This window comes from Triturus cristatus, chromosome 3_1, assembly GCF_964204655.1.
Source record: "Triturus cristatus chromosome 3_1, aTriCri1.1, whole genome shotgun sequence".
Classification (NCBI taxonomy): Eukaryota; Metazoa; Chordata; class Amphibia; order Caudata; family Salamandridae; genus Triturus; species Triturus cristatus.
In genome coordinates, this window is record NC_140583.1 from 260,646,757 (window position 1) to 260,672,553 (window position 25,797).

The 25,797-nt window shown below is 48.2% G+C and overlaps 1 protein-coding gene across 6 annotated transcripts in view; it reads right to left on the reverse strand.

The window, feature by feature from the left end:
- SNUPN (snurportin 1) overlaps window positions 1-25,797 on the reverse strand; it is a 190,550-nt gene that overhangs the window by 28,657 nt on the left and 136,096 nt on the right. For 2 of the 6 annotated variants that reach the window (XM_085643853.1, XM_085643852.1), the window contains exon 9: window positions 6,174-6,267. The exons of the other annotated variants lie outside the window; for them this stretch is intronic. In XM_085643853.1, coding sequence (XP_085499979.1) covers window positions 6,174-6,267 — 94 coding nt within the window. The remainder of the gene's footprint in view (window positions 1-6,173; window positions 6,268-25,797) is intronic. 6 annotated transcript variants of the gene reach the window in all.

The following is a 25,797-nucleotide window of genomic DNA, read 5'->3' on the forward strand; positions in this document are numbered from 1 at the left end:
AAACAAAGTCTTCGGCCTACCCGCCTTAGGGCATACGTCGGGTCTTAGTATCCAGTGTGTCAATTGTGTGTGGGTGAATCGGTCTGCCTCCACCAGGGAGTAGTCCGCTTTGAGTTGATCAAAAGGGATGAGGCCATCTTAGTCAAAAAGGTATCCAATGGGCTTACATCTGCCTGTGATCCAGTGCTTAACGGTGTTCGGGGTCATGCCGGGTGTGAAGTCTGGATATGCGAACAAGAGTGTCATAGGCGAGGGGAATGTGGTGAGTCCCGCCGGGACCTCCACTTTATCCCAGACTAAGTGTCGGGCCAGTTACAGGGGAGAAGTAAAGACCCCATGCCCTGCAGGGCCGAGGCAGCCACACCTCCCTCCATATGTGCGATCCCGCTACCGTCTGGTTCATGAAGACCCAGTGCTTCTCGGATAGCGGACAATTCCACTCCACCAGACACCGCAATTGCGTAGCTTGGTAGTAGCAAACCATGTTGGGTATTGAGAGGCCCGTTCTGTTTCAAACACTGTGGGAGCTGCTTCTGCAAACTGGGTTTCGTTTCCCCCAGATAAAGAGCTCAATTTCCCTTTGAAGAACCCTGATTGTGCCGTGCGGTGGAGTCAGGGGAAGTATCTGAGAAATGTAAAGGGCTCATAGAAGAATATTCGTTTTTATAGCTGCTATTCTGCCGAGCCACGAGAGTGGAAGTCACTGCCACTGCACTGGATCCTTACAGATTAGGGCCATAAGCATTAAGTAATTGCCCGCCGCCGTTTTGGTGAGGCTACTGGTTAGAACCAACCCTCAATAGAGGAGGTCCTTGATGACCCACTGGAAGTCAAACTGAGATCGTAGCGTACGCTCTGTGTCTGAGGCAGCGTTAAGGTTTAAGATTTGCGATTTCTGCAGGTTTACTCGGAAACCAAAGGCCGCCCAAACGCTTGTAGTTCTGAGACAATAGTTGGGAGAGAGGTTAAAGGGTGAGTGATTGAGAAGATGACGTCATCCTCATAAAGGCTAATGAGGTGATGATCCGCTCCAAGTGGGATGCCCACAGCTTTAGGGTTATCTTTCAGTCTCTGCACGAGAGGCTCCATATAAAGAGCAAAGAGGAGCGGAGCGAGGGGACAGACTTGCCTCATACCCCGCTCAATAGCAAAGCCGTTGGAACTCACGCTGTTCACCCGAACCATTGCACGGGGGGAGCTGTAAATGCTTTTGATCCAATTCCCACAGCATGTGCCAAATCCAAAGTGCTTGAGAGTCGCGCATAGATAAGGCCAGTGCATGCAGTCGAACGCGTCCACTGCCAATAGTAAGGCTTCCTCACGTGACCGGTGAACTTGATCTATAAGATGGCAGATGCGTTCAGTGTTATCCCAACACTGGCAGGCAGGAATAAACCCTGACTGATCTGGATCTATAATTCCAGGCATCAGGGGATTAAGGCGATGAGATAGCACGCTAGCAAACAGTTTCGCATCGACGTTCAGTAGCTAAATAGGTTGATACGAGCTACACTGCTTTGGGTCTTTCCCTTGCTTAGGGATAACTGAAATCGAGGCCTGTAGCAGTGACTCTGTTAGTGTGCCCGTGTTAGCGAAGGAATTAAAAGGCAAGTATCAGGGCGATTTCTGAACAGAACAGAAAGTCTTATAGAATGCCACACTGAACCCGTCCGGGCTCGGTGACTTTAAAGGCTTCAACCGGATGATCACCGAGATTACCTCCTCTATTCGAATGGGCTTATCTAGTGCTCTAGATTCCGCTGAAGGAAGGAGACTGGTTGCTGCAGTCCCTAGCTACGTCTCAGGGTTTGTGGTGGTATTAGGATCTCTTGAGTACAGCTCGGCGTAATAAGCCTGGAAAGCAGCCTCAATGCAGTTTATGACAGACACCTCAGGCCCAGAGCCCATCAGGATAGATTTAACCGATTGAGCATACTGTTTACTACGTAGTCGATGCGCAAGCATGCGTCGTCCTTTGTTGTTTCCTACATAGAATTTGTTTGAGGCACAGCATCGCATACTTGGCTCTGTCTAGATCAAGGCGCTTAAGCTGGCGATGCTCCTTTTCCAATTGCCACCTTACCCAGGGGGGGGGGGGGGGGGTGCGTTTTTGAATGGATTCCAGCTCTAAGACCAATTCTCTCCATTACTTTCCTCTTACCCCAACGCGTCTTATTTTCGTGTGCCACCTACGCAATGAGAGCCCCATGGGCACCGAGTCTTAAGGCCTCCCATACTGAGGAAAGTGCAGTGGAGCCTATGTCATTGAGAGCGAGATAATCTTGCAAGGTTTTTTCAAGTGGTGTGACAGTTGCCGGCGAGTGTAGCAGAGTCTCGCGGAGGCATCAGGGTGGTGTCCGTATGGGGAGGGAGGAAGTGCGTAGGGTTAGAGAGATGTATGCGTGGTCCGACAGTGAGCGGGGCTCAATAGTGGAGGCAGTCACTCGCTCCCATGCAGACGGGGAAGCTAGAAAGTGGCCTAGTCAGTGTATGTCTTATGGGCAGCGGAGTAAAAAGTGTAGTCACTTTTCCCAAGGAAGTAGAATTTCTCCAGCAAGAAATCGTCCGCCTGTAGGACCAGCAGATTGATTTACAGGCCCACATCAAGGACTTGGAAAACAGATCCAGAAGAAACAATATCCACATCCAATGTCAGGAGTAAATGTCCAACCTTTTTCAGTATGGGAAAACATAAGAAAAGAGTTGGTGAAACCCCTTAAAACATGCAAGTTAGTAGGTTTTTACAGACTCAAGAGGGCATTCCAACCCTTGAACTATTGCTTACCACTACCTTCAGCCCCAGTGCAGAAACATAGCAACATAAGGGAATTGCTAGTATTCAAACCCTACTATGGTATCAGCCCTGGCATAATTAGAGTGGCTGTATCAGAACTCTTATATAATGAGATTGCTCCCGTAATTTCTCGCTGCATTACATGGCACAAAAGGGAAAAGTGGATTTTGTTACAGGACAAGTAGATTTATGAAGCAACCTGCCCCATGGACAAGTAGATATTTTATTAAATTCCACACCCTTGACGGACAAAAATCAGCATTGGTTGGATGGATCTTATGCAAGACCACAGGAGAAAAATACTTTCGGGGCAAAAACCTAGAACAGTGCGAGTCTAAAACAAGCATTGGCTCTTAGTGTAGGCAAAGACTATATCCCGCTTGCTACTTGTTAGTTGGGTTCCTTAGTCATCTTCCTATTTAGTCTTAACCCTCCCGCCTCTACTCCAATGGCAGTGACTAAGTTATTACCATTGTAAAAAACCACCCATTGTCAAACATCCACTTTCTACCCATCCTTTCATTGCTCCTTCCGGTCTCAACCTACAAACATGGTAGAGAAATAATGATAGCCCCATCATAAAATGTGATTCTTTTCAGCACTCTCCTAACCATTCACCCACATATAAGAAACATGCATCACACTAGATATGTGGCCCCAGGACCTGTCTTTAGAGGTGACATAAATGGATACCTCCATTTTTCTGTGCAGTGACATTCTGTCAACAGATGACTGGGGTTCTCATCCAGCTATTTTACCAAACGCTGCCTCCGTCATGCTAAAGAATGGCATGCAACATCAGATTGGTTTAAGGTACTTTGGCCACAGGGTAACTTTAATAATAATTAGCTAAATGAAGGATGTTAACATACTGCCTATGTCCAAGTATTGACTTATGTATTATACAGACACCTGGGGAGGGCCACCATTAATCAAAAACAGCCAGACCAGCTGTCGTCATTTCCACGTTGTGGTAAATAGCAGGCAGGGGGAAAATATTTCTTCTTTTGTTGTTGCTAAATAATTGTTCTATACATTTGCTGGGTGTGGCTCAGAAGACTAGACAAGATGTTTAGGTGCTAACCAGGCCATTTGGTTGTATACTTCCGGCATGTTTTAATTAAGTGGAATTTTTGTGTGGTGCAGAGTCTTAATATCAATCTGCTGGCTAACAAGTACTGTTGTCTAATGGTTAACAATGATTGTATGGCTGAATGCTTTTGTGGGCACGCCGATACCTATATAAGCAATACATCTGTACAATGTTCAACGTGCAAGTTGTTCTGTCTAACATGTTTGTTGGAAATTGAAGTGTTGTTTTTATTGGAAAGTACTGCTTGGAGAATTCCAAAAACAAACTAAATGGTATGTCTGTACATTGTTGTTTATTTGTACAGTTTTCTGTAATGTGTTCTGCAGGAAGCTATGCCTGTATGGGGTGCTTCTGTGGTCCCATGACAGCCACTTAAGGCATATCTGAGTGCTGGGTTTGTATTTGTGAGTTAAATTCTGGTCCAAGTGCTCTGTTAGAATAACCTGCGAGTCTGATGCCATACGGATTCAGATGTCAATCCACTCAGGCATTTAACATTCACATACAGAGAGTCCAGTTAATTTAACATTCACTTACAGAGAGTCCAGTTCACTGACAATCTATCCTGCCTGGGATACAGATATAGAGAATGCAATAACCAATCATCCGGAGTTCTTGGGCATCCACCATACAGACAGCAAATATGTTTCCACACTAATGCATGTTATCAGCATTTGTGGGGCATCAAAGCACTTTGTTAATCTGGGCTCCTATTTCGTCTTGCCTGGCAAGATGGTAAATCGCCCGTCCATTACAAGGTAGAGATGTACACTGTCTGTACATCCCCCCCTACAGTCTAGCCGTATCTAGGATATCAAACTGGGGTTTTAGGTGAAATAAACTTCCTGACTGGAATAAATAGGCCAGTCAATGTGATATGATGTGTTAAACCTCTTACCAGCGTTATTGGCCTGCAGCATAGACTGTCCCGATAAAGGTAGAAGAAACAAATTTTGCTAAGTAGGTCATAAACCAATTTGTTTTTACTAATTGACTATGGCTGTGAAAATATATTATGGTCTATTAAGGTACCAATTATTCAAAGCGTCAAAATGTTACAGGAAGTACATGTGACGCTGTCACCCATTGCCTTCGCTGACAGAGCTGACCTAATTCCCTTAACTCATTTACAGCTTTCTAAATGCTGCTGAGACTAGGGAAATCCTATCTCTGCAAAACGACACCAATGAAATCAAACAATACTTTCACTTATAAAGGCTTGTAACAAGATTAATTAAATGGAAGTGAAAGGAGAGTTACTTGCAATCCCTTACCAATGACTTGAGAATATAAACTCCCACCCAGTTTGGTCCACAATCCAAACAACGTTTTCATTTAGCTTAATTTAACACTCAAAAGTAGAACCTAGTGTGGGGAGCTTTCTATTTCTAAAAAGCATTCTTTTTTTAAAGAGCAACATTCACCTTTGTTTTAAGTATGTATCACAATATATAACTTATTTGAAAATATCTACTCACATTACATATGTCACTCACTGATCACAAAACTGGTGTACAGGCTGTGGAAATGGTGGCCACTAGTATGGAACCTCAAAAAAGATGTGCATTCACAGCAATTGACACTTAAAAGTCTATTGGTTAAAAGCACTTTCTTGGCAATGAGATCCAAGTGGACCCACTGGTAACTTTTCTCTAAGTGCTGATGACGAAAGTACAGTCCCCACAGGGAAAGATGTGGGATTTGCTAAAACAGAACTGACAGATACAAGACCAAAGACAACAAAGAGCAGAGGCAAAGGCCATCAACAGAGCCTACCATGAACATGGTGGTTGATCTTCTGAGTACCACTTTAACTTCAATAGAGAATAAGTTGCTTTACAGAGGCCTGAGCTTTGTTCCTACCAATGAACAGGATGCTTTCCAATGTAGTGTAGAACCACATCAGTTTTGTCAGAGAATTGAGTGCACTACCTTTTCAAAGTTCACCCTATGATTACAAACAACACTAAAAACAAAGCTGCAATTTACACCATCGGGAAACATGGTATCCTCACAGGTACAGAGTTTTGAGTATGCAGTGTCAGAAGATCTTAAGAGACTGGAAAATTAAATGGCAACAAATTACAACACCCTCTGCAGAGCAGAGTACAAAGCATTGACTCGCCTGAAACAGAACAATGGGATTATCATAAAATAGGCAGATAAGCGTGGTGCAATTGCAGTGGAAAGTAAACCTGACTACCTTAAGGAATACTGCAGGTTACTTTCTGATGAACAAAGTTATACAACATTACATGGCAATCACAGAGGTACCAGAGAATATACCCTTGGTAAAGGAAGTCAGGTCACTTGGGTTGGTCTCCATACAGGAAAGTGACTTCTTATTGGCACTACCAAGTTTCCCATATTTCGACTGTCTCTGTAAAAAACACAAAAGAACAGAACACCATCTCCTGGGATATCCATGGAATCAGGGATTGGGTCAAGTTTAGAACCACCAGCTCAGTTTGTTAATTTCTTTTTCCAACCATTAGTAAAATGCATGCCATCTTTTTTGAAAGATGCCAAAGACACTCAATGACAAAAAAAGACTTGGATGTCAATCCAATCAACTTTTGGTTTCTCTTGACGTGGAAGCTCTTTATAGGAGTATCCCTCAAGAGGCCACTATGCTAACTTTAGAGGAGCTATTATGGCGTTCGGACTGGATAGATCCTACCCTGATGAAGTTTGATTTGGAACATATTAATCGGATCTTCACTAAGATTATTTTCCAATTTGAAGATCTCTTTTACCCACAAACAGGAGGAACTAACATGGGCTGTGCATTCACCCCACATCTGGCACATCTAAATGTACACAGCTCTGAATGCAGCCTTAATAGACAATGACTAATAGTTTTGGCTCCAACATAAAAGACTGGTGACAATACATTCTGATAATATGGGAATGTGATGAAAGAAATGTGGAACACTTCCTCAGCTGGTTGAAAACAAAAGACCCTCATCATAGAGTTACCATTACCAGGAACAAGTGATAGTTTTTAGAACTTAAAATCACAGTTAAAAGAGGGAGACTGAGGAGGAGCCTAGGGCGCAACCAAGATGGCCGCGTAGGCTTGTGGCTCCCGGGGGCCTCCGCAACCTCCCACGTCTATCCTGTCATAATCCTGGTTTTCTAGACGGGCTTTTGTGTATGATCTTGCGCTAAGGTGCCACTCGTTTTCCAAATCGAAATCGGACTCCGGGAACCGGACTGGTGGCGATCCGAAGTTTGCGGCATTCTCCGGCCTTGGTCCCGAACTCGAGTTGGTGAGGTGCCCGGGTGCGAAGTGAACAACAGCGGCATGCCAGTCTGGGCCTGCCCCGTACCCCGTACTTTCACTTTCGGTTTCGAGTTGACCTGCGGAAACTGACGTTGGGACTTCGGGTAAGCAGCGCCGAGGACGGAGTGCATGGCCTGATTCTCGAACTGTAAACGGGCCTATTTCAGTTGGTGGCCCGGATCTCCTGCATTGGTCGCCTGGCCTTCCTCCGGGTGCTGGAGGGTGCTGACCTTGGTGGTCGCTGATGATGGCGGCGAGAGTGGACGGCGACAAGCTGAAACCCAAGTCTACCCAGAGGGGAGCTTATACCCAGGGCAACAACATGGACCGCTATGCGCTGTCAAAGGGATCCCCTAGTGGATCACATAAATCGCCTGAGCGGCCCAAGGAGGCCTCGGGCGTATCGTCCGAATTGACTCTGCTGGATGTCATGGGGGCCATTGAGGAGATGAAGGCGACTGTGAACCAGCAATTTGATACCCTGGCTAATAAATTGGACTCGGTGTTGATTGATGTGAATTTGGTCAGAGCGGACCTGTCCAAAACAAATGACCGGGTCGACTCATTGACTCAAGCGGCGTCGAGCCTAACTGTGGACGTGGCCGCTTTGCAGACGGAGGTACGGAGGTTGCGGCTCGCCAGTGACCTGACTGATCGTCGCCTTGAGGATTCCGAAAGCAGGGCCAGGCGGAATAATGTCCGTATTATTGGGGTGCCTGAACGATCGGAGGAGTCTGCTGCGGATCTTTTTGTGGAGGATCTAGTGGTGACTCATCTGGCACCCAAGGGACTGAGCAAGTTCTTCGCTGTGGAACGGGCCCACAGGATTCCGGGCGGTGCGCCCAAGGTGGGTGCTCCCCCGCGGCCTATCATTGCCCGACTTTTTAATTTTCGGGATAGAGATGCTATCCTTCAGGCATCGAGGGTGGCTGGCCCATTAAAGTTTGAGAACCCTAATGTTAGCTTTTACCCAGACTTCACGCAAGCGGTTCAAAAGCAACGGCTGGGATTTTTGGCCATCAAACGGCGCTTGAGGGACATGGAGCTGAAATATGCGATGCTATTCCCGGCTAGGCTGGGGGTTGAGTTAGAGGGTCGCTCGCATTTCTTCGACCGGCCGGAGGCGGTTGGAGATTGGCTGGATGCCCTACCTAGGGGTCGAGGTCGGGAAGGTCGGATGGCGGAGAGCGGAGAGTGCTCGGCGGAGTAGGAATAGAACTGGGATCCTGGCTATGGACCGGACTGGTAACGTTTTGCACCTGTGGCTGCACTGGACTCCAGTTTGTAACACTTTGCCCTTTGGTATTTGGAGGTTGCGGGGGGCTTGCTGGGGCCCTTTCCTCCTTCTGGGGTTTTTCTTGTCTTCTTTGTAGTGAGTTTCATGTTGGGGCGACAGGCACACTGCACGTTGGGGGGGCTGTTTGGGCTCACGCAGGGGTGCAGGGAGGGGGGAGTTTTGTTGGGGCTGATGGGGTGGGGTTTGTTTGTTTGCACCACAAGGCGGGGTAATGTTTTCTGTTGTGTTATTATGATTGTGCTCTCCGGGAGAGGGATATTTTGTGCTGGGGGGCATGGGGGGTAAGGGGTTGAGACTTCTTTCATGGAATGTGAATGGGCTGGGGGACAGGATAAAGCGGGGGGTGGTCCTGCAGTTCTTGAAACGTATTTCGCCGGATATTGTGTTTCTGCAGGAGACGCACCTAATAGGGAACTCTTTCCATGCCATGAACAGGCGGGGATATCGCCTTCTGGCCCATTCTGGTTTCACCTCTGGCTCGAGGGGAGTGGGCATTTTAGTTAGGACCTCTCTCCCGTTGGAGGTGGATGAGGTGCTCCACGACGACAGAGGGCGCTACACTGCGCTGGTGGGGAGATGGGAGGGTAAGCTGATTTTGCTGGTTACTGTCTATGTGCCGCCGGGCCTGCAGACGGCCACCTTTGCTGATTTGGGGCGCCTGCTACTTGGGCTTCCGGGGGGGGTTTTGGTCTTGGGGGGGGGATTTTAACGCAGTGGTTTCCGGAGTTGAAGATCGGCACCCCCCTAGGGACCTCCCTCGGGCCCAGAACTGGCTGGGGGGCTTTCTGGATACCCTGGGACTGATAGATTGTTGGCGGTTGAAACACCCTGGACAAGCACAATATACCTTCCACTCCGGGGCCCACGGTAGTCTTTCGAGGCTTGACTATATGCTAGTGCCTGCGGCCCAAGCTGGGATGATTGGGGAGGTGCGACATTTGGCCCGCGGTATATCTGATCACTCCCCTCTTTTGCTACACTTAGATATCGCCTTGGGGGCGGTGGGGAGGGTGGCGCCGATCAACCCCTGGTACCTACGAAACCCCACGATCCGTGCAGACCTGGTTAGGTCCCTTGAACACTATTTTAACGACAACGTGGGGTCGGTGTCTTCTGCCGTCTCCCTTTGGGAGGCCTTTAAGACGGTGCTCCGGGGCCAGGCACTGTCTCTCATCTCCCATACCAAAAAATGCGAGGCGAAAGAGGTGGTTCGACTAGAAAATGAGATCACCGAGTTAGAGAGCGATTTGGAGCAAGGTGTTACGGATGACAGACTGCATGTGCTGGGGCTTAAACAGGCCGACTACAAGGCGCTGGTTACTGAATCTGCTAAGAGTATGAGCAGGGAGCAACAGGGGCGTTTGTATGATATGGGTGATAAGGCGGGGAAGTTGATTGCCTGGTTGGATAAGAAGGAGAGAGCGAGTCGAGTGGTGCCGGTTGTTGAGAGGGTGGATGGTGTGTGTGTGACGGACCCCGGTGATATTGTTGATTGCTTTGCGGAGTATTTTCACGGGGTTTACTCTCCGGTCTCTGAGCGATCGGAGGAAGACTCCCGCCTGCTGCTTAAAGACATTGCTTTGCCGTCTCTATCTGATGAGGATAAATTATTGATGGACGCGGCCCCGTCGCTGGATGAGATTGCTTTGGCCATTCGCTCTATTGCTTCTGGCAAGGCCATGGGTCCTAATGGCCTTCCCATCTAATTATATAAGTTGCGCCCAGATAAGATTGCGCCGTATCCCCGGGACATGTTCCTTGAGGCACGGGCGGCGGGCTCCCTCCCCCCAGACCAACGTCTTGCTACTATTGTTGTTATCCATAAGGAAGGGAAGCCGCGGGATCAGTGTACTTCTTACAGGCCTATCTCTTTGTTGAACGCGGAGCCCAAAATCCTTGCCAAGGTACTGGCCAATCGCTTGATCCGGGTCGTGGGCGACCTGATTCATCAGGATCAATCCGGTTTTATACCCCATCGCAATACCGCTTTGAACCTGCGGCGACTGCATGGGGTCCTCGCCAGAGCGCCATTCATGCGTGAGCCGGCCATTTTGGCGTCACTGGACGCTACCATGGCGTTTGACACCTTGGAATGAACGTATATTTGGGCAGCATTGGCGAAGTTTGGGTTCGGCCCGGGGTTCATCGGTTGGGTGAAATTGCTTTATGATAACCCACTGGCACAGGTGGTGGTCAACGGACGGGTGTCGGCTCCTTTTGTTTTGGGTAGGGGCACGCGACAGGGATGTCCGTTGTCGCCTCTTCTCTTTGCGCTTTGTTTGGAGCCCCTTGCGGAGTGGCTGCGGTGGCACTCTTCGATGCGTGGCCTTAGATGGACTCCGGAGTACGAGGATCGTGGCTCCCTATATGCGGACGATATCCTCTTGTATCTTGCATCTCCGCGCAAATCGCTCATTGTATTGGTGAATGTGTTGAGCTCCTTTGGTCGCAACTCCGGATTGATCATTAACTGGGCTAAGTCTTGTGTGTACGTTCTCTCCGGGGAGGCCCCCCCCCCCTTCCGCGGGGGTGCCCTATCCAGGTTGTGCAGTCGGGGTTTAAGTATTTGGGAATCTTTATAACCCTAGACCCGGTGGCCCGGTATGAGCGGAATCTTCTCCCCCCCCTTCAGCGCCTAGGAGCGGATGTGGCGGGTTGGCGGCGGCTGCCGCTCTCGCCGCTCGGCGTTGTTCAAAATGATGTCGCTGCCGCGCTTTTTGTACGCCCTACAGAACACTATGGACGTAGTGCCGGCCCGCTATTTTCGGGAGGTGGAGTGTCTTCAGCGTCGATTGTTTTGGGATGGGCGGCCGCGGATCGCTCTTGCCAAACTAACCCTACCGTGGTACGATGGGGGGGGTCGCTCTCCCTGATATTAAACGGTATTATTGGGCCTCCCAGTTGGCTGCTGTCAATCACGGGATGTATGGGCCTGCTTTGAACCCGGCTTTTGAGATGGACAAATTGTTATTGCCAAGCGGGGATTATAATCGAGCACTATACTCGGGGTCCCTTGATGCGCGATTGACAGGCCCGACGCGGGCCGCGGTGCAGGTGTGGCATGCAGCCAATGCGGCGATGGGGTGGAGGGATCGCTTGACTCGGGCAACACCATTGTACGCTTCCCGGCGTTTGGGTTATCTGTGGACTACGAAAGGCTTTGAGAAATGGGATATGATTGGTATCAGCAAGGTAGGGGATCTCTGGACGAAAGGGAAATTTAAGACGTTCGACATGCTGAAAACCGAATATCAGTTGAACGATAGGGAATACTTTCGGTACGCTCAGGTTCATCACGCCTTGTGTTCCGTATTCCCGGACGTTGCGGCTATTCCGGAGTCCTCCCCGTTGGAAGATAGAGTATTGGACGGCTATGTGCCGGATAGCACCATTTCGCTGATTTATAAAAAGCTTATCAATGATCGAATGGGTTTGCTGACCTCATTGCGGGAGACATGGATTGCCGACGGTTTGGAACTTGACGACGAGGATTGGGTGTCGGCGGTGGCCTCCCCGAAAGAGGTGGCTATCCCGGCCCGCTTGCGTTTTGTCCAGCTTAAGATACTTCATAGAGTGTACGTCACGGGGCCTGGTTTGATGCGTATGGGGTATTCGGTGGATGGTCTGTGTAAGCGTGGCTGTGGACTACTGGGGACTTTCCTCCATATCCTGTGGGAGTGTCCGGAGGTGACTCGGTTTTGGTGTAGAGTGCATGCGGTGTTAGAAGAAGTCACGCATGCTGCCTTGTTGCCGGAGGCAAGGAGATGTTTGCTGAATGTCTGGGAGCCGACTGATTACAATGTGATGCAGACGCAGTGGGTGACTCTGGGCTATATGGTAGCGAAGCGTGACATTGCACAACTTTGGGGCTCCCAGAGGCCACCAACGGTCTCAGCGTGGAAGGAACACATGGACTGGTGTATGTTCAGAGAGAAAACGGTGTATGTGGCGAGAGGCAAGCCTGGGAAGTGGATCAAGGTGTGGGGTCCTTGGAACTCCTATCGTGGAGGTATTTGCGCCCCGCCCCAGATGCGAGAGATGGACGCTGCTCTGTCTCCCTAGCCCGCGCATTCCTCTATGCTCCTGCGACATGTGCATTTGGTCTCTTCTGCCTGCCCCCCCCCCCTCTTTCTCCCTGGGTTTGTTTACCCCTTCGATACGGGGAGCACATGTTACTACTATTGACCTCCTCTGCCTTGTGTGTGTGATGTTTTTCGTTTTCTTTAAAAATATGAAACCTTTCTTTGCTTGTCTATGGACTGCGGCTGCGGCTGGCTGAGTTGATTAGCACTCTAGTGGCTCTCTTATTGCTTCACCGATGTGGTTGTTAAGATGTGTCTATGCTTATAGTGTGCATTAGCGGCCGGCCTGTCGGTTGTAGGCCCATACTTGTATGTCTCTGAAACTGTAATAAAGGTTTTAAAAAAAAAAAAAAAAAAAAGAGGAGACTAAAGACGTCTGTTTTCTAGATCAACTGATAGAAACTCCCTTCCAAGTTTTGATAGCCACCACCCCCGTTCCCAAAACCCTTGGTCAAAAAATGAGAGGAACAAGGCAATCCTCATAAAATAGTGACAAAAATAACTAAAACAAGCACAAATTAATAATAGGGGTTGATTGTAGGAAAATAACTTTTTATATAGTGGACCAAATAGAGGTACACTGTCTAGACAAACCCTGAAGATATAACAAAGGCACAAATGACACCCCAAATACTTTCTTTTGTGGTAGTGTAGGTGAGCAGTCAGGCATAATAGATGGTAGTTCTAAGCATCTATTGCACACACACAGGCAGTGAGACACACACAATAAAGAAATCCAACACCAAATTATAAAAATAAAACATACTTTTATATGCATTTAGATACCAAGATCATTGGAATCAGTTAAGAACTTTTCGAGTTGTGCTAATGTTATCCTATAGGTAAAAACATGTACTGTATTCGGACACCTAACAGCGAGTTACTGGACTGTTCTTTTGGACTGAAAGTAAGTATGGGGCAAAGTCTAAGGCTACACCAATAGGTCACCTTGGGAGGTTATGGGGCATCCGGGTGCAGAGGTGTGTCATGGCGTCAGGTATCCCATTCACTTCAAAGTGAAAACAGTCTGGTCAGAAAGTGGCTGGGGAACCCACAAGGGGGCTCAACCCTTGACATGCTCAGCACGGAGGGACACCCATGGTCCACTTATCGGGCTCTGGAGCGCGTGTGCCGTGGTGTCTTTTGGTGTCGGGTTTGGTGCTGGAGTCACTCATGGTTGGAGGGGGTCTGCAGAAAGAGGCTGCAAGCGGTGATTGGAAGTTGAGGGTGGGCTTTTTATTTTTTTTTAATGATTTTTATTGAAAGTTCTGACAATTCTATACAGCAGTGATTACATCCATACCTTTCCCCTGGGTTACAGTACAGTGAGGGAACAGGCACAACATAGTATCCAACAACACATATTGGAACATTTCACACAGTACATCAATATCGTTCTCAACAATAAAGCATTTGGTTTAGTGATTTGATTTAAGTAAGTCCGGATGCTCACGCAAATACCTTGTCAGAGGTTCCCAAATGTCCGATGGCTTAGAGTTGGTTGGCAGTTCTTCTGCATATAGCAAAAAATTGTCCCTACAATAGACAGCATCTAAAAAAATCCAGCTTGTGAAAATAGGGGACGTCTTACTGTCCCAGTGCATCACAACTCTGCGTTTTGCAAGCAACAACATAATGACTATCAGTTTCTTTTTTTTTTTTAATCGTGCTGGTATGTTAAGGCCCAATAAACAGAGTCGGGGCACGCATGGTAGTGTACCCGGCACCAGCATTCTCAAATGGAAGGTCACATCCTCCCAAAATTTCTGTATCTTATTACAATCCCATGCAAGGTGGCTAAAGTCTGCCTGGTCAGTTCCGCATCTCTTACAGTGTGCATTATCGCGTAGCCTATACGGACACAGTTTTGCTGGGGTGTGATATGTTTGATGTAGGTATTGAAATGGATGATGCGAAGATTTCTGTTAGGTGTGAGCAATGTGTTGAGCGTGCAACCTGAGATTCAGTCTTCATCCGTTAGCGGAGTGTCTAATAATCTATTCCATTTGTCACATGCTTTGTAAGTATCTGCTCCTATTTCCGTTTGTACCATTTTATACAGTCGTGAGATCATGTTGGAGTGCGTGGTTGCAGCTATCAGTGTCTGTAGTGGTTGAAGGCTAAGGGGTCCATGGGGGAGGAAGGATATAATTTCCTTATAGCCGCTCTGAGCCTATGATAAATGAATCTAAAGAGCAGCGATTGGTTTCGTACATACGATAGATCGTCAGAGGTAATAAAAGTTCCGTTAGGATATAGGTCACCCATCTGCGTTAGTCCTACCTGTTCCAGCAACCTCATACTATTTTTTTCTTGTGTGACAGATATAGCAGGGTGATGTGCTAGCGGCAGGTTCGGAGTGTATAAAGGAGTCTTGTTCGCTAATTGACTGATGCATTGCCATGCTTGCGACGTTGTGCGTATCGTATTGATTTCCTGTGTTATTAGGTGAGGTCGTGTATGTGGGGTAGTGGTATAGGATCCGCGTCGCCATCTTCCACCGCTAGGTGTGGGAGGTGTTTTACTGGATGATACCAGTAGTAGGCATATTGTGCCTGGGCACATAGATAGTATAAATAAATGTCAGGGACTGTAAAGCCACCAGCGGTGTATGGGAGTGTCATGGTTTTCAAACTGATTCGAGCCTGCTTTCCAGCCCATATTAATTTAACAAAGGCCGCACGTATTCTATTAAAGATTGGAATGGGCGGCGGTATTGGTATATTAACAAATAAATATAGCAACTTGGGCAATACCACCATTTTTATTAACGATATTCGATCCGCTAATGAAAGAGGGAGAGTGATCCACCTATTTATCTGTGCCTCTATGCGATCCACCACTACCCCGTAATTGGATCGGAGTACTATTTCCGCCTCCCGGTGTACCCAGACTCCGAGATATTTAACGGGATCTTCCTGCCATATGAGGGGAAATTCTAGATTCGGTGCTTTTGTATTTACTGTCAACGGTATTACTGCTGACTTGTCCCAATTAATTTGCAATCCTGAGTGCCTTCTAAATTTTATATATTCTCGCAGAAGTGGTGACAGATTATCTTCAGGGTTCCGTAGATATAACACCATATCGTCAGCATATAGTGATATGCTAATTGGCCTAAGTTGGAACCGTAATGGCGTGTGTGCATATTTCTGCCGTATTTTACAAGCTAATGGCTCCAATGCTATAGCGAAAAGCAGTGGGGACAACGGACAGCCCTGTCTGGTGCCACGTTGTATGAATATTGCGTCTGATATATGTCTGTTTACCTTGACGCAGGCAGTAGGCTTAGTATAGAGAAGGGCGATCCAGTTGATCAACCTAGGTGGTAAGCCTATTCTATTTAAAATCACAAACATATAGGGCCACTCGACGGAATCAAACTACTTGGCTGCGTCTAGTAGGACGGCCACTGCCTGTAACTCTGGATTCAGTTGCTGTAGCAACGCAAATATGGTGCGCAGGTTATGTGCGGTCGATCGCTCTGGAATAAATCCTGATTGATCAGGTAGGACTATAGTGGACATAAGTGGCTGCAACCTTGTAGCGATAATTTTGTCCAGTATCTTAACGTCGGTGTTTATTAGTGAGAGGGGCCTGTATGATTCCGCTTTATCCGGGTTTTTGTCTGGTTTCAATAAAGCTACTATAAGCGCCTCTCGCAGTGTCGGAGGAAGGATTTTACTGTTATAAGCTTCGTCGTACATTTCAAGCATATGTGGGACCAATAGATCTGAATATGCTTTATAAAATTCTCCAGTGTAGTCATCTGGGACAGGTGATTTGCCATTGGGCAAAGATTTTATCGCGAGCTGTGCTTCCTCCTCCGTCACGGGTAGGACTAGGTGTTCTCGGTGTGAATCTCACAACCACACCAGCGCAACGTCTTCGACGTATTGTAGTATTTCGGACTCTCATACTGTGTGTTGTGTACTGTAAAAATCCCTATAAGTGTCCACAAATGTTGACAATATACCTTGGGTGTCGCAGTGTATCTGTCCACTTCTGTCCACTAGTCGTGTGACAGTGTGCTGTTTATGTTCAATGCGTATTTTTTGCGCCAACATTCGGCCTGGCCTACCACCTTCACCTAACTTACGCGCCGTATAGCGACGGCCAATGTATTTTATTTCATCTTCTGCGAGTTCATTGTACCTGCTTATCTCATTGCGTAAGCTACCCAATGCTAGCGCAGTGTGTGTGTGTGTTCATATTCGGCCTCCAGTACCTTTATTCTATCCTCGCAGGTCTTCAGTTGGGTTCTTATGTCCTTTAATATACCAGCATTTGTGCTGATGCAGACGCCCCGCAGTGTCGCCTTGAATGCCTCCCAGAGCACCTCAGCGCTATCCACCGAGTGCCTATTATCAGCAAAGTAGTCTTCTATCGCCTGATGGATTGCTTCTTTGTAAATGGGATCCAACAGTGCCGCCGCATTAAAGCGCCATACAAATGGTGGGGGTGCATATGTTGGAATCAATAGGGGTAAGAGGACCGGTTTATGATCCGACAGGGTCTTGGGAAGGTGTTGCACGTCCTTTGTCCATGTGGAAGCATGCTCGGTAAGGAGCCAGTAGTCCAATCTGGACCAACTGTTATGTACTGTTGAGGAGTGTGTACTCTCTAATGCAGTGGGGTGACGCACACGCCAGATATCACGCAAACAAAACACCGTCATTCCATTTGTCAAGACAGAAACTGCACGTTTGTGATATTCCGTGGTGTTTTGAGATCTGTCCTCACTAGTATCCAATGTAACGTTTAAGTCGCCCCCCCATATCAGCTCCAGCGGTGGTAAGGCTCGCATAGCAGTAAGGAGTTTCTGAAAAAAATCAGGATCGTCCGTATTCGGACCATACACGTTAATGATACTGACCTTGGTGCCCCGTAGTGTTCCTGTACTTATGACAAACCTCCCCTGCGGATCAGTAAGCGTTTGATCTAATAGAAAATTGGTGACCCTGCAAATAAGGGTTGATACACCCCGGGTGTATGATGAGTAAGTTGCCGACGCTGTGAGCTCTGCCCATCTGAAACCCAACCTTTCAGCCTTGTGTGGCAGCAAATGCGTTTCTTGGAGTAGGGCTATGTCAATATGCTGTCTATCAAGGTAAGCCAATACTTGTCTGATTTTCTTTGGACTGTTTAGGCCCCTAACATTCCAAGTTAAAAATCGGACCGTGTGATTGCAGGCGCACTATGTGATATCAGTGTCCACCATTATGCACAATCGGCCTAAAACCTTATAGTTTTGTGATGTCTCCGTGGCACTCGTGCACTTATCACTGAACAGTAGTGCACACATACATGCATAGATATCAGAACATAACAAGCATTTACTCTTCAATGCGTCAAAACCTCCACCTCTCCCTCCCCCCACCCACCTCGCCACCCCAACTATGGCAAAGACAATTCCCATTAACAGTTAACAAACGTAAAAGTTCCCCCCAAAACTACCCCCTTGGATTAATACCCACTAAACAGGTGCAAAGGTTGTGGCGTACACAGGGGGGCAGTAGTTACCAGCTAATAACCTCAGCGAGTATACAGCTGAGGGACCGATTCAACATAACATACTTCCTTTAAGCATAATAGGTACGTGTCACATCCTACTCATTACTGTTCAATCACCTGCATCTTGAGAGTTCCATAACCTTCACATCATCCGTGATAAAACAGTCTGCAACATGCATACATTTATTGCTATTTACATATCTGGTGTGCTTCTAATCCGCCCAAAGTACTTTCACAAGTAGAGATATATATTATTAGGAGTTCAGCTAATGAGCACTATCTTAGTCCCTGCTTCTTCTTACGCCTTGGTAATCAGTCTTGTCGTTATTCGACGTCCAGTCTTGTTCCACGCTCTGGCCCCGTAGGGATTTATGGCGCAGAGTGTGCGGATGGTGCAATTGCAAGAATTTAAGGACTTCTTTAGGGTCATTACATATGGGGCTTTTTCCGTCTTCAGTGATTTTCAAACTAGCAGGATAGATCATGGCATAGGAGATATTGTTCTCCCTCAATTTCTTTTTGACATCCATGAACTTCTTTCGCGCCTCTTGAACTTGCGATGTGAAGTCCGGAAATAACGATATGGTCATTCCTTCATGAGTGAGGATCCCCAATTCGCTGGCTTTGCGGAGCGCAGCATCTCTGTCTCTATAGTTCAAGATTTTGGTGATAATGGGGCGAGGTCGTGCTCCAGGAACAGGCGGCGGCGCCAGGGATCTGTGTGCCCACTCTCTATAAACACTTCGGAGAATGTATCTCTGCCTAGCATCATGATTAATAATGTCTCGACGTATCGTTCCATGTTTCCTGTGCTTGTAGATTCCGCCACTCCCATGATGCGTAGGTTACAACGTCGCGATCTAGCTTCCAAATCCTCTGTTTTTGCTAGCAGAGTCTGTAGAGTTTTTTCCGCTTTAGTCTGTTTCTGTTCTAATTACTGATGTGAGTCTTCCAAGTCCGATATACGATGCTCAGCCATGTCTATACGTTCTGTAATTTTATCTAAACGTTCAGACATACGGTCCACTCGGTATGTTAGGGTGTCTGTTTTCCCGTCTATATTTGATAGGGTGGATTGTATCGTCGCAAACATTGATTGGAAGTCCACGGTCGCATCTGATCCCGTCGCGGCCGCAGTGTTCATCTGGCCCCGCCCAGGCGCTTCAGTGTTCATTTCTGGCACTTTCCGCTGCTGCTCAAAGTGCAGTTTTGGTTGGTTTTTTTCCGGCTTCCCCATCTCTCAATGACTTTATTGGGAGCGGGTAGGGCAGTAGCAGCGTCGTCACTGAGTTAGGTATTCACTGCTCCTTTGCAGTCACCCCTACTGCTAGTATGCGAGTGACATTGGGCGCTGAAGCAATCAAGAGTAGGACAGCGCTGTGTGTACCGCACCAATGCCCCAGTGGCGGCAGCTCAGCCGGCAATCTATTGGTACAATATATGTGGATAGGCTGTAATGATTAGTTGCATAGCAGCCCCACTGATGACGCACTGGGCCCCTCAGGTGCCCTGCACCTAGAGGCCTTATGTATACTTTAGGGGCTATTACTACAATATTCAGTGCTGAATAATCCCAGGATTGTTCCAGGTGATCAATAGTTCCTAGGAAAGCCAATCTGCGGGTGTTGAAAGCTCCAGAACTGGAAGAAGGCCCGATGGACCCGTGGGTGCGGCAATACAGGAGTTAATTAGCCCACCTAGACGAAACCACCACACCATCTGGCCCCACAGTCCCCAGGGCACAACAGAGGCACCACACTGTCCTTCTGCCGCAGATGCAGGTACTTAGAAATGTGCAGCTTTGCCGTAATCTATCTTCAATGTGGGCCTTAGGCCCCAGATAATGCAGGTGAAACAACCACTGGGCTCGCGGGACCTAGGCTTTAGTCAGCTGTTTCCATTGCCCCGTAGCAAACCGGAGTCTCTTTCAGCTGGGGGAGGGGGGGGGGGGGGGGGGAGGATCTGTGCAGCTCCCCCATAAATTGTGGCGTGGGCAGTCCCGCCCCCCAGCACTGGTATCTTGTAGTCCCTGGTTGGGGTTGCGAGAGCTTGCCCTCCGCTCGCGCCCCTAATCGTCTGTATTAGTGCGGTCTAGTACCGGCGGGGGGGTATTACAGCCGCCGGTACCGCTACAGGCTGCCTCACCTCTTCAGACTCTGCTCCGATCCCACAGCAGGCCCTCTTTCCGGGAACCGACACACCCAGGGACACCGGAGAGTACAAGAGAGGGATCCCGGGTCAGGCACGGGTTTCCGCGTTCTCCCGCCGCCATCCGAGCGCCGCAGCCACGAACTCCACTTCAGGCCTACAACGGGCCAAACACGCCTCGGGCTTGCGTAGGAGCCGCGTCGCGACGTCAGGCGCGATACGCTCACCCCTGCCTCTCGACGAGATTAGTCACCCAGCGTCGCAGCACATCCGATGAGAAGCTGGCAGGTAATTTTAACGGGCAGTGTAGCGGTATGTTCCCTGCATATAGTCGCTTAGTTTTTGGGCATAATAATGTTGTGGTGACACAGGATGTTGTCTCGGTCGGGAGAGCTCACCTACAGCGCAGCCATTTCCCAGCATGGCTAGCTACGCCCCAAGGGTGCGTTTAGCCTTTGAGGGATTCAGGACTCCGTTGGCAATGTCACCTCCCTCTGACTGGGGCTCTGGACCGCAGGTGCAGTGGTGCTTTGAGGTGTTGGGTGGCGGCGGTCAGAGGCTCTCTCTTTGTCTTGATTTCTGCTGCAGAGGGACAAACAGGACAGCTGGGCCACTCACAATGTGGGTCTCACTGTCCCTGAAGTCCTTCAATCTGCACGTTGGTTTTCCTCGGTGTTGATGTCCGGTCTGGACACATAAAGCCTTGGCTGCTGAAAGGGGCCTGGTACCCTAGGTATTGGTGTTGTGCGGCTCCGGTCAGCCCTGGAGTCCTGACACTTGGAGGGAGGATGGAACTGACCTGTAGGAGCACAGCAACCACTTCCTGGCCAGCTGCTGCGTTGGTAGTCCCACTGAGCAGCAGGTCAGGGAACTGGGTTTTGCTTCTTTGGTGGCTGCGACTGCAGGAGTAGCTCCTCCACACCAAGCTAGTTTCTTTAGCAGTTGGTGAAGCACTGGCAGCACTCCAGGTTCCTTGGATCCTTCTCAGCGGTAGGACGAGTAAGTAGTTCCACTAGGGTCAGGTGCAGCAGGCAGGCTGGCAGGATTGTTGCCAAGTCAGTCAGGCTCCTCAGTTCTCGGGTCTGCAGTCTTTTGCCCACTCTTTCTTTTGTGTCCATGGAAATCTGCAGTCCTGGTATCAGCGGGGTTCCCCTAAATACTCAATTTAGGGGCGTTAAGAGATGTGGGGGGCAGTAGCCAATGGACTACTTATCCCTGGGGCCACTACACTCCTTAGATAACCACCTCCTTTGGGGAGTGTGCATCAAACTGTCACAGAATTCCTAATTCCACCACACACAAGATGGTGGAATTTCTACATTTGTGTTTACTTCAGGTTGTTCACCCTAGAGGTGTGTCCAGCCTGGCAGTGCAGCACGACTCCTGCATAGCTAATTTTACCACCTGTCCTGGTGCCAAATGCCCCAGGATAGGGGGTGGCATCTACATTGTCTGGGAAAGCCTCGTGTCGCATATCAAAGGCGGCAGAGGCATGTGAAGTAGCCTGCCTTGATATGCTGATTTACCAGCCTTCCTTTGGGAGGAGGGGATAATACCTCTCCTCTGAGCAGGCACTGTCCTCCGAGAGCAGAGCTCTCACCTCCTAGGGCGTCAGAAACTCATCTCTGGCGAGAGGCTGGACTGGACCAGTCAGCCAGTGTAGGAAAGTAGGATCTGCTTTTATGGTTAGCCCCACTTTTTGTTTGATGTAATGCTGTTTCTGACTAGTCTGACTAGGATCCTGCTAATAAGCACCCCAGTCTTTGTGCTTTCTCCCCTAAATTGGTTTGGTAAGTACTTGGGTACACCCCAGATTGGACACTGGTGTAGTATATGGTACTAAGGTACCAAGGGCATAGGTACATCAGGGGTCCCCCATGGGCTGAAGCATATATTATGCCATGGGAGACCACTCAATTTGTAACTACAGGCCAGCCATTGCAGCCTGCGTAAGCTGGTGCTAACACCACTTACGAAAGATATAGGTTTACCTATATCTAAGGCTACTGCATAAGTCACCCCTAGGCAGGCCTTACAATCCTGAAGGCAGGGTGCTTGGTTCTAAGTGTGAGGGTGCCCCTGCGCGAGCAGGACACCCCTACAGCTAATGGAGTCCATTCTCCGAGGCTGTAAGTGAGATAGCCACATGACATATAGAGGGGCACCGCGTCATAACGCGATGACCATCTCGAGACTGGTTGCAACGAATCCTAGCTGTTTGGTATCAAACATGTTGGAATCATACCTCCCATACTGTTAACGGTGTGGGCGGTATGATTCCATGCACCGTAAAACTCCTTTGGGAGGCCCTCGTGCTCCCCGTACCAGTGTTCCAGACGCAGACAGCAAGCTAGGGCTGCTGCCGGCCAGAGACATGTTTCTGCCCTACTGCTGCGGGGCTCGGGCAGAGGAAGGCAGAACAATAGGTATCCTGTCACAGGGAGGTGTAACCACCTCCCAGACAGGGTTTAGTGTATTGGGGCAGGGTGGGGCGCTTGCCAGCACCACAGTCTGCGTGCAGGGCACACTTGGTGCCCTCCAAGCACAGTCCAGTTCAAACCAGTTCAGGGAGTCGTTTACTCCTGCTCTGGAGTGAAACTGGACAAAGGACAGGGGTGTATCCTCCCCCTTGTCCAGTCCCTCCTTAGGGAGGGACCCCAGAATTGTTCCATAGGGTATTTAAGGGCTTAACTTTGGGTGGATCACTAGATTCGTCGTGAGACAAGATATATTTTGAGAAACCACATCTTCTTCAACCTTTTGACCATTCTGGAGTTCGCTATGGCCATCTAGGCTGCAACCGGAAAGACTTCTGTTGCTCCTGATTTTGTTTCCCTGCTCGTCTGCTGCAAAGTCCGTGCCTGTGCACCATACAGGAACCTTTCAAGGCATCCAAGACACCAGAAGGAATCTCCCTTGAAGTGAAGGAGTCACTTACCTGCATCTGCAGGCACCGCAACTAAGCTGATCGGTCTGCTGATCATGGACTCCCAGGGATGCCGAAAGGCTCAGCAACACAGGTGGTGGTTCTTCTCATCTCTCGGGCCAGCCCTGTCCTCTCACCAAGCTTGAGGCCAGTTTCCCTCGTTTGAGATGAAGGAACCGAACCCCTCTGTACTGCATCGACTTGCACTTGCAAAGGCTTGTTGGCTTCCTTTCACCAAGATCTTGGGGCTCCAAGTAGCTCCAAACTCAACTACCGCCAGTGACCAAGATCTTCGTCCTCACCACACCACTTGCATCGTGGGCTTGCATCTTTGGTGAGCTGCTCGAGGTCCTCTCACGACTCCAGTTCCTTCGGCCTGTGGGTCCTCTGGAGGGTCATCTTTGCGTTCTTGAATCTTTTTATGCTTTTTATTTATGCGTTTATAGTTGTTTTAAACTGAATAAAGTATTATTGATGATGATGATGACGACGACATCCGAGGTCCAAGAGAGGGTGCTATGAATTGACTTGTGTCCCTCCCAACTCCGCTTCCCCCAGTATGCTCGTGAATGTGGCTTCTTAGTCTCTTCAGAGTACATGGTGAGGGAGACCGAGCAGCTTTGAAGCCCAGACATTTCTGCAGTGGAACAGTGAGTCTGACAAAGATGCGCCAATCTTTCTAACAAACTAGTCACACATTTCACTCTGAATGAGTTAACATGGAGAGTCCTTGAAAAAACGGTCAGGCCGGCTGGAGACACAGATTAAAAGAAACAAAATTGCATTTTTAAAGTATATGCAGACAAAGACGGGCTGAACAACGGCGTTTAAAGTAGGCCTGGGCAAAATTTCCGTTCGCGGTATTTGCGATAATTTGGCATTTCCGCGTTCCGCGGAGAGCGCGGAAATGTCAAAATTTCCGCATTCCGCAGCTTTGCGATAATTTGGTTCTTGCTCGCGCTGTAAAATAATACATTCTCGCGCCCGCGCGATCGCCTTACCTGAATCCCCGCGTTCGCCGACAAGTTTTCCCGATCCGGTCGCTTTCTCCATGAGAGGTTGTATTGTTTTAGCCATTTGCGCTGTCTCGCAACAGTTCGCGCCCGCAGTGACGTCATGCGTCGCGCGATCACGTCTTTCTTCTCGCGATCATGCACCGCGAGAAGAGTGAAAACAAGATGGCCGCGCCTGCAAGCAACCGCATGGGTAAGTTGGCGAGCCGCGAACACGCAGAAAATACCGCGAACGGGCGGGAAAAAAACTTCCGCATCTTCGCGATATTTCCACGTGTTTGCGGAGATTTTAAACATTTTCGCGATAATTTGCGAAAGTCGCTTTCGCAAATTCCGCCCACCCCTAGTTTAAAGGCACTCACTGACACAGTAACATCGGAGACATAGCACTTCAGCATTTACCTAATGTATTAGGAGTTCAATTATATGGCCTCAAAAGACCTCCCTATTAGTTTAGTACTCAGCATTTTAGGTCTTTTGCATAAAGATTATACACAGATTTATTAGTACCTGGAATAGACAGGCATGAATCATGACGTCTAGACTTGGCATGAGTGTAGTATATAGCATTTAAAGGTCTTTTTTTTTTTTACATATACATATCACACGTTTTCAATAGGGAATGCCCCAAGTAACCATCCATAAGTGGATACCTCTTTCACTCGCCTCTTGCCCCCTTTAAATATATAGGACAGCAAGCGAGCACCTTTACAAGCTACTGATCAGCGTTCTAAATATTCATTCCAAGGAACAGCTGCCTTAAAAGTTGGAACACCTCAATGCCAAGCCTTCTGTAAGCAGATACTTTTTTCACTGGCTCCCTGGCTTATCTCCTTAATTTACTGGACAACATGTAATCACATTTACATATTGTGATCAGCAGCCTAGATATTTACTCCTAGGAATGGCTTCATTAGACGAGACATGCTTACGTCAACATACACTGTCCTTCTGAGAACAGACACTGCCATGATATAAAAACAACATGCGCTATCCTGGCTCCATCACACACGTAGACCGCTAGGCAACCTATTAGTTATATCAGCAGGAGCACACCGTATGGCAGGTATATCCATCAGACTAGAATCTAAATACTTAGGAAATTTCCAAGCACAGCATGGACTGACAGGTCCCAGACTCTAAAATGATGTACAATGAGGTGTACTGCTTGATTAAACAAGCATTAGCAAAGCCAATAGGTCTCACCTATGAGAGATCTACTGCATTTGTCAATGTATTTTTAGGCATATTGTAGAGCATTTGTACAAAAAATCTACGAAAGGAAAGGAGTGTTATATAATATTATATGATAAATTTTGCAGGGTATGGTCTGTCGTATGTTAAGGTTTGGTCTGGTATGTTTGGCCTGGCATGTCCTTGTATACTATGGTATGATATGGACTGTCATTATATTGTATGGTATGACATGGTATGGTATGGTCTAAATAAAAGAGTGAGGCTGGTGGCTCATTCGAAAAGGAGGAACCCTGCAGTTACAGGGTCAGTCTGGAGCTAGCCAGTAGCGTACCTTATGGAGCACCTCTTTCCATCTCTGAACACGCACTGGATGGCCGACCCTTTTAGTACCTTGTGCTTTTTAAGGCATTGTAGGAAAGTGCCCCTATTTGAAATGGTCACCTCCAC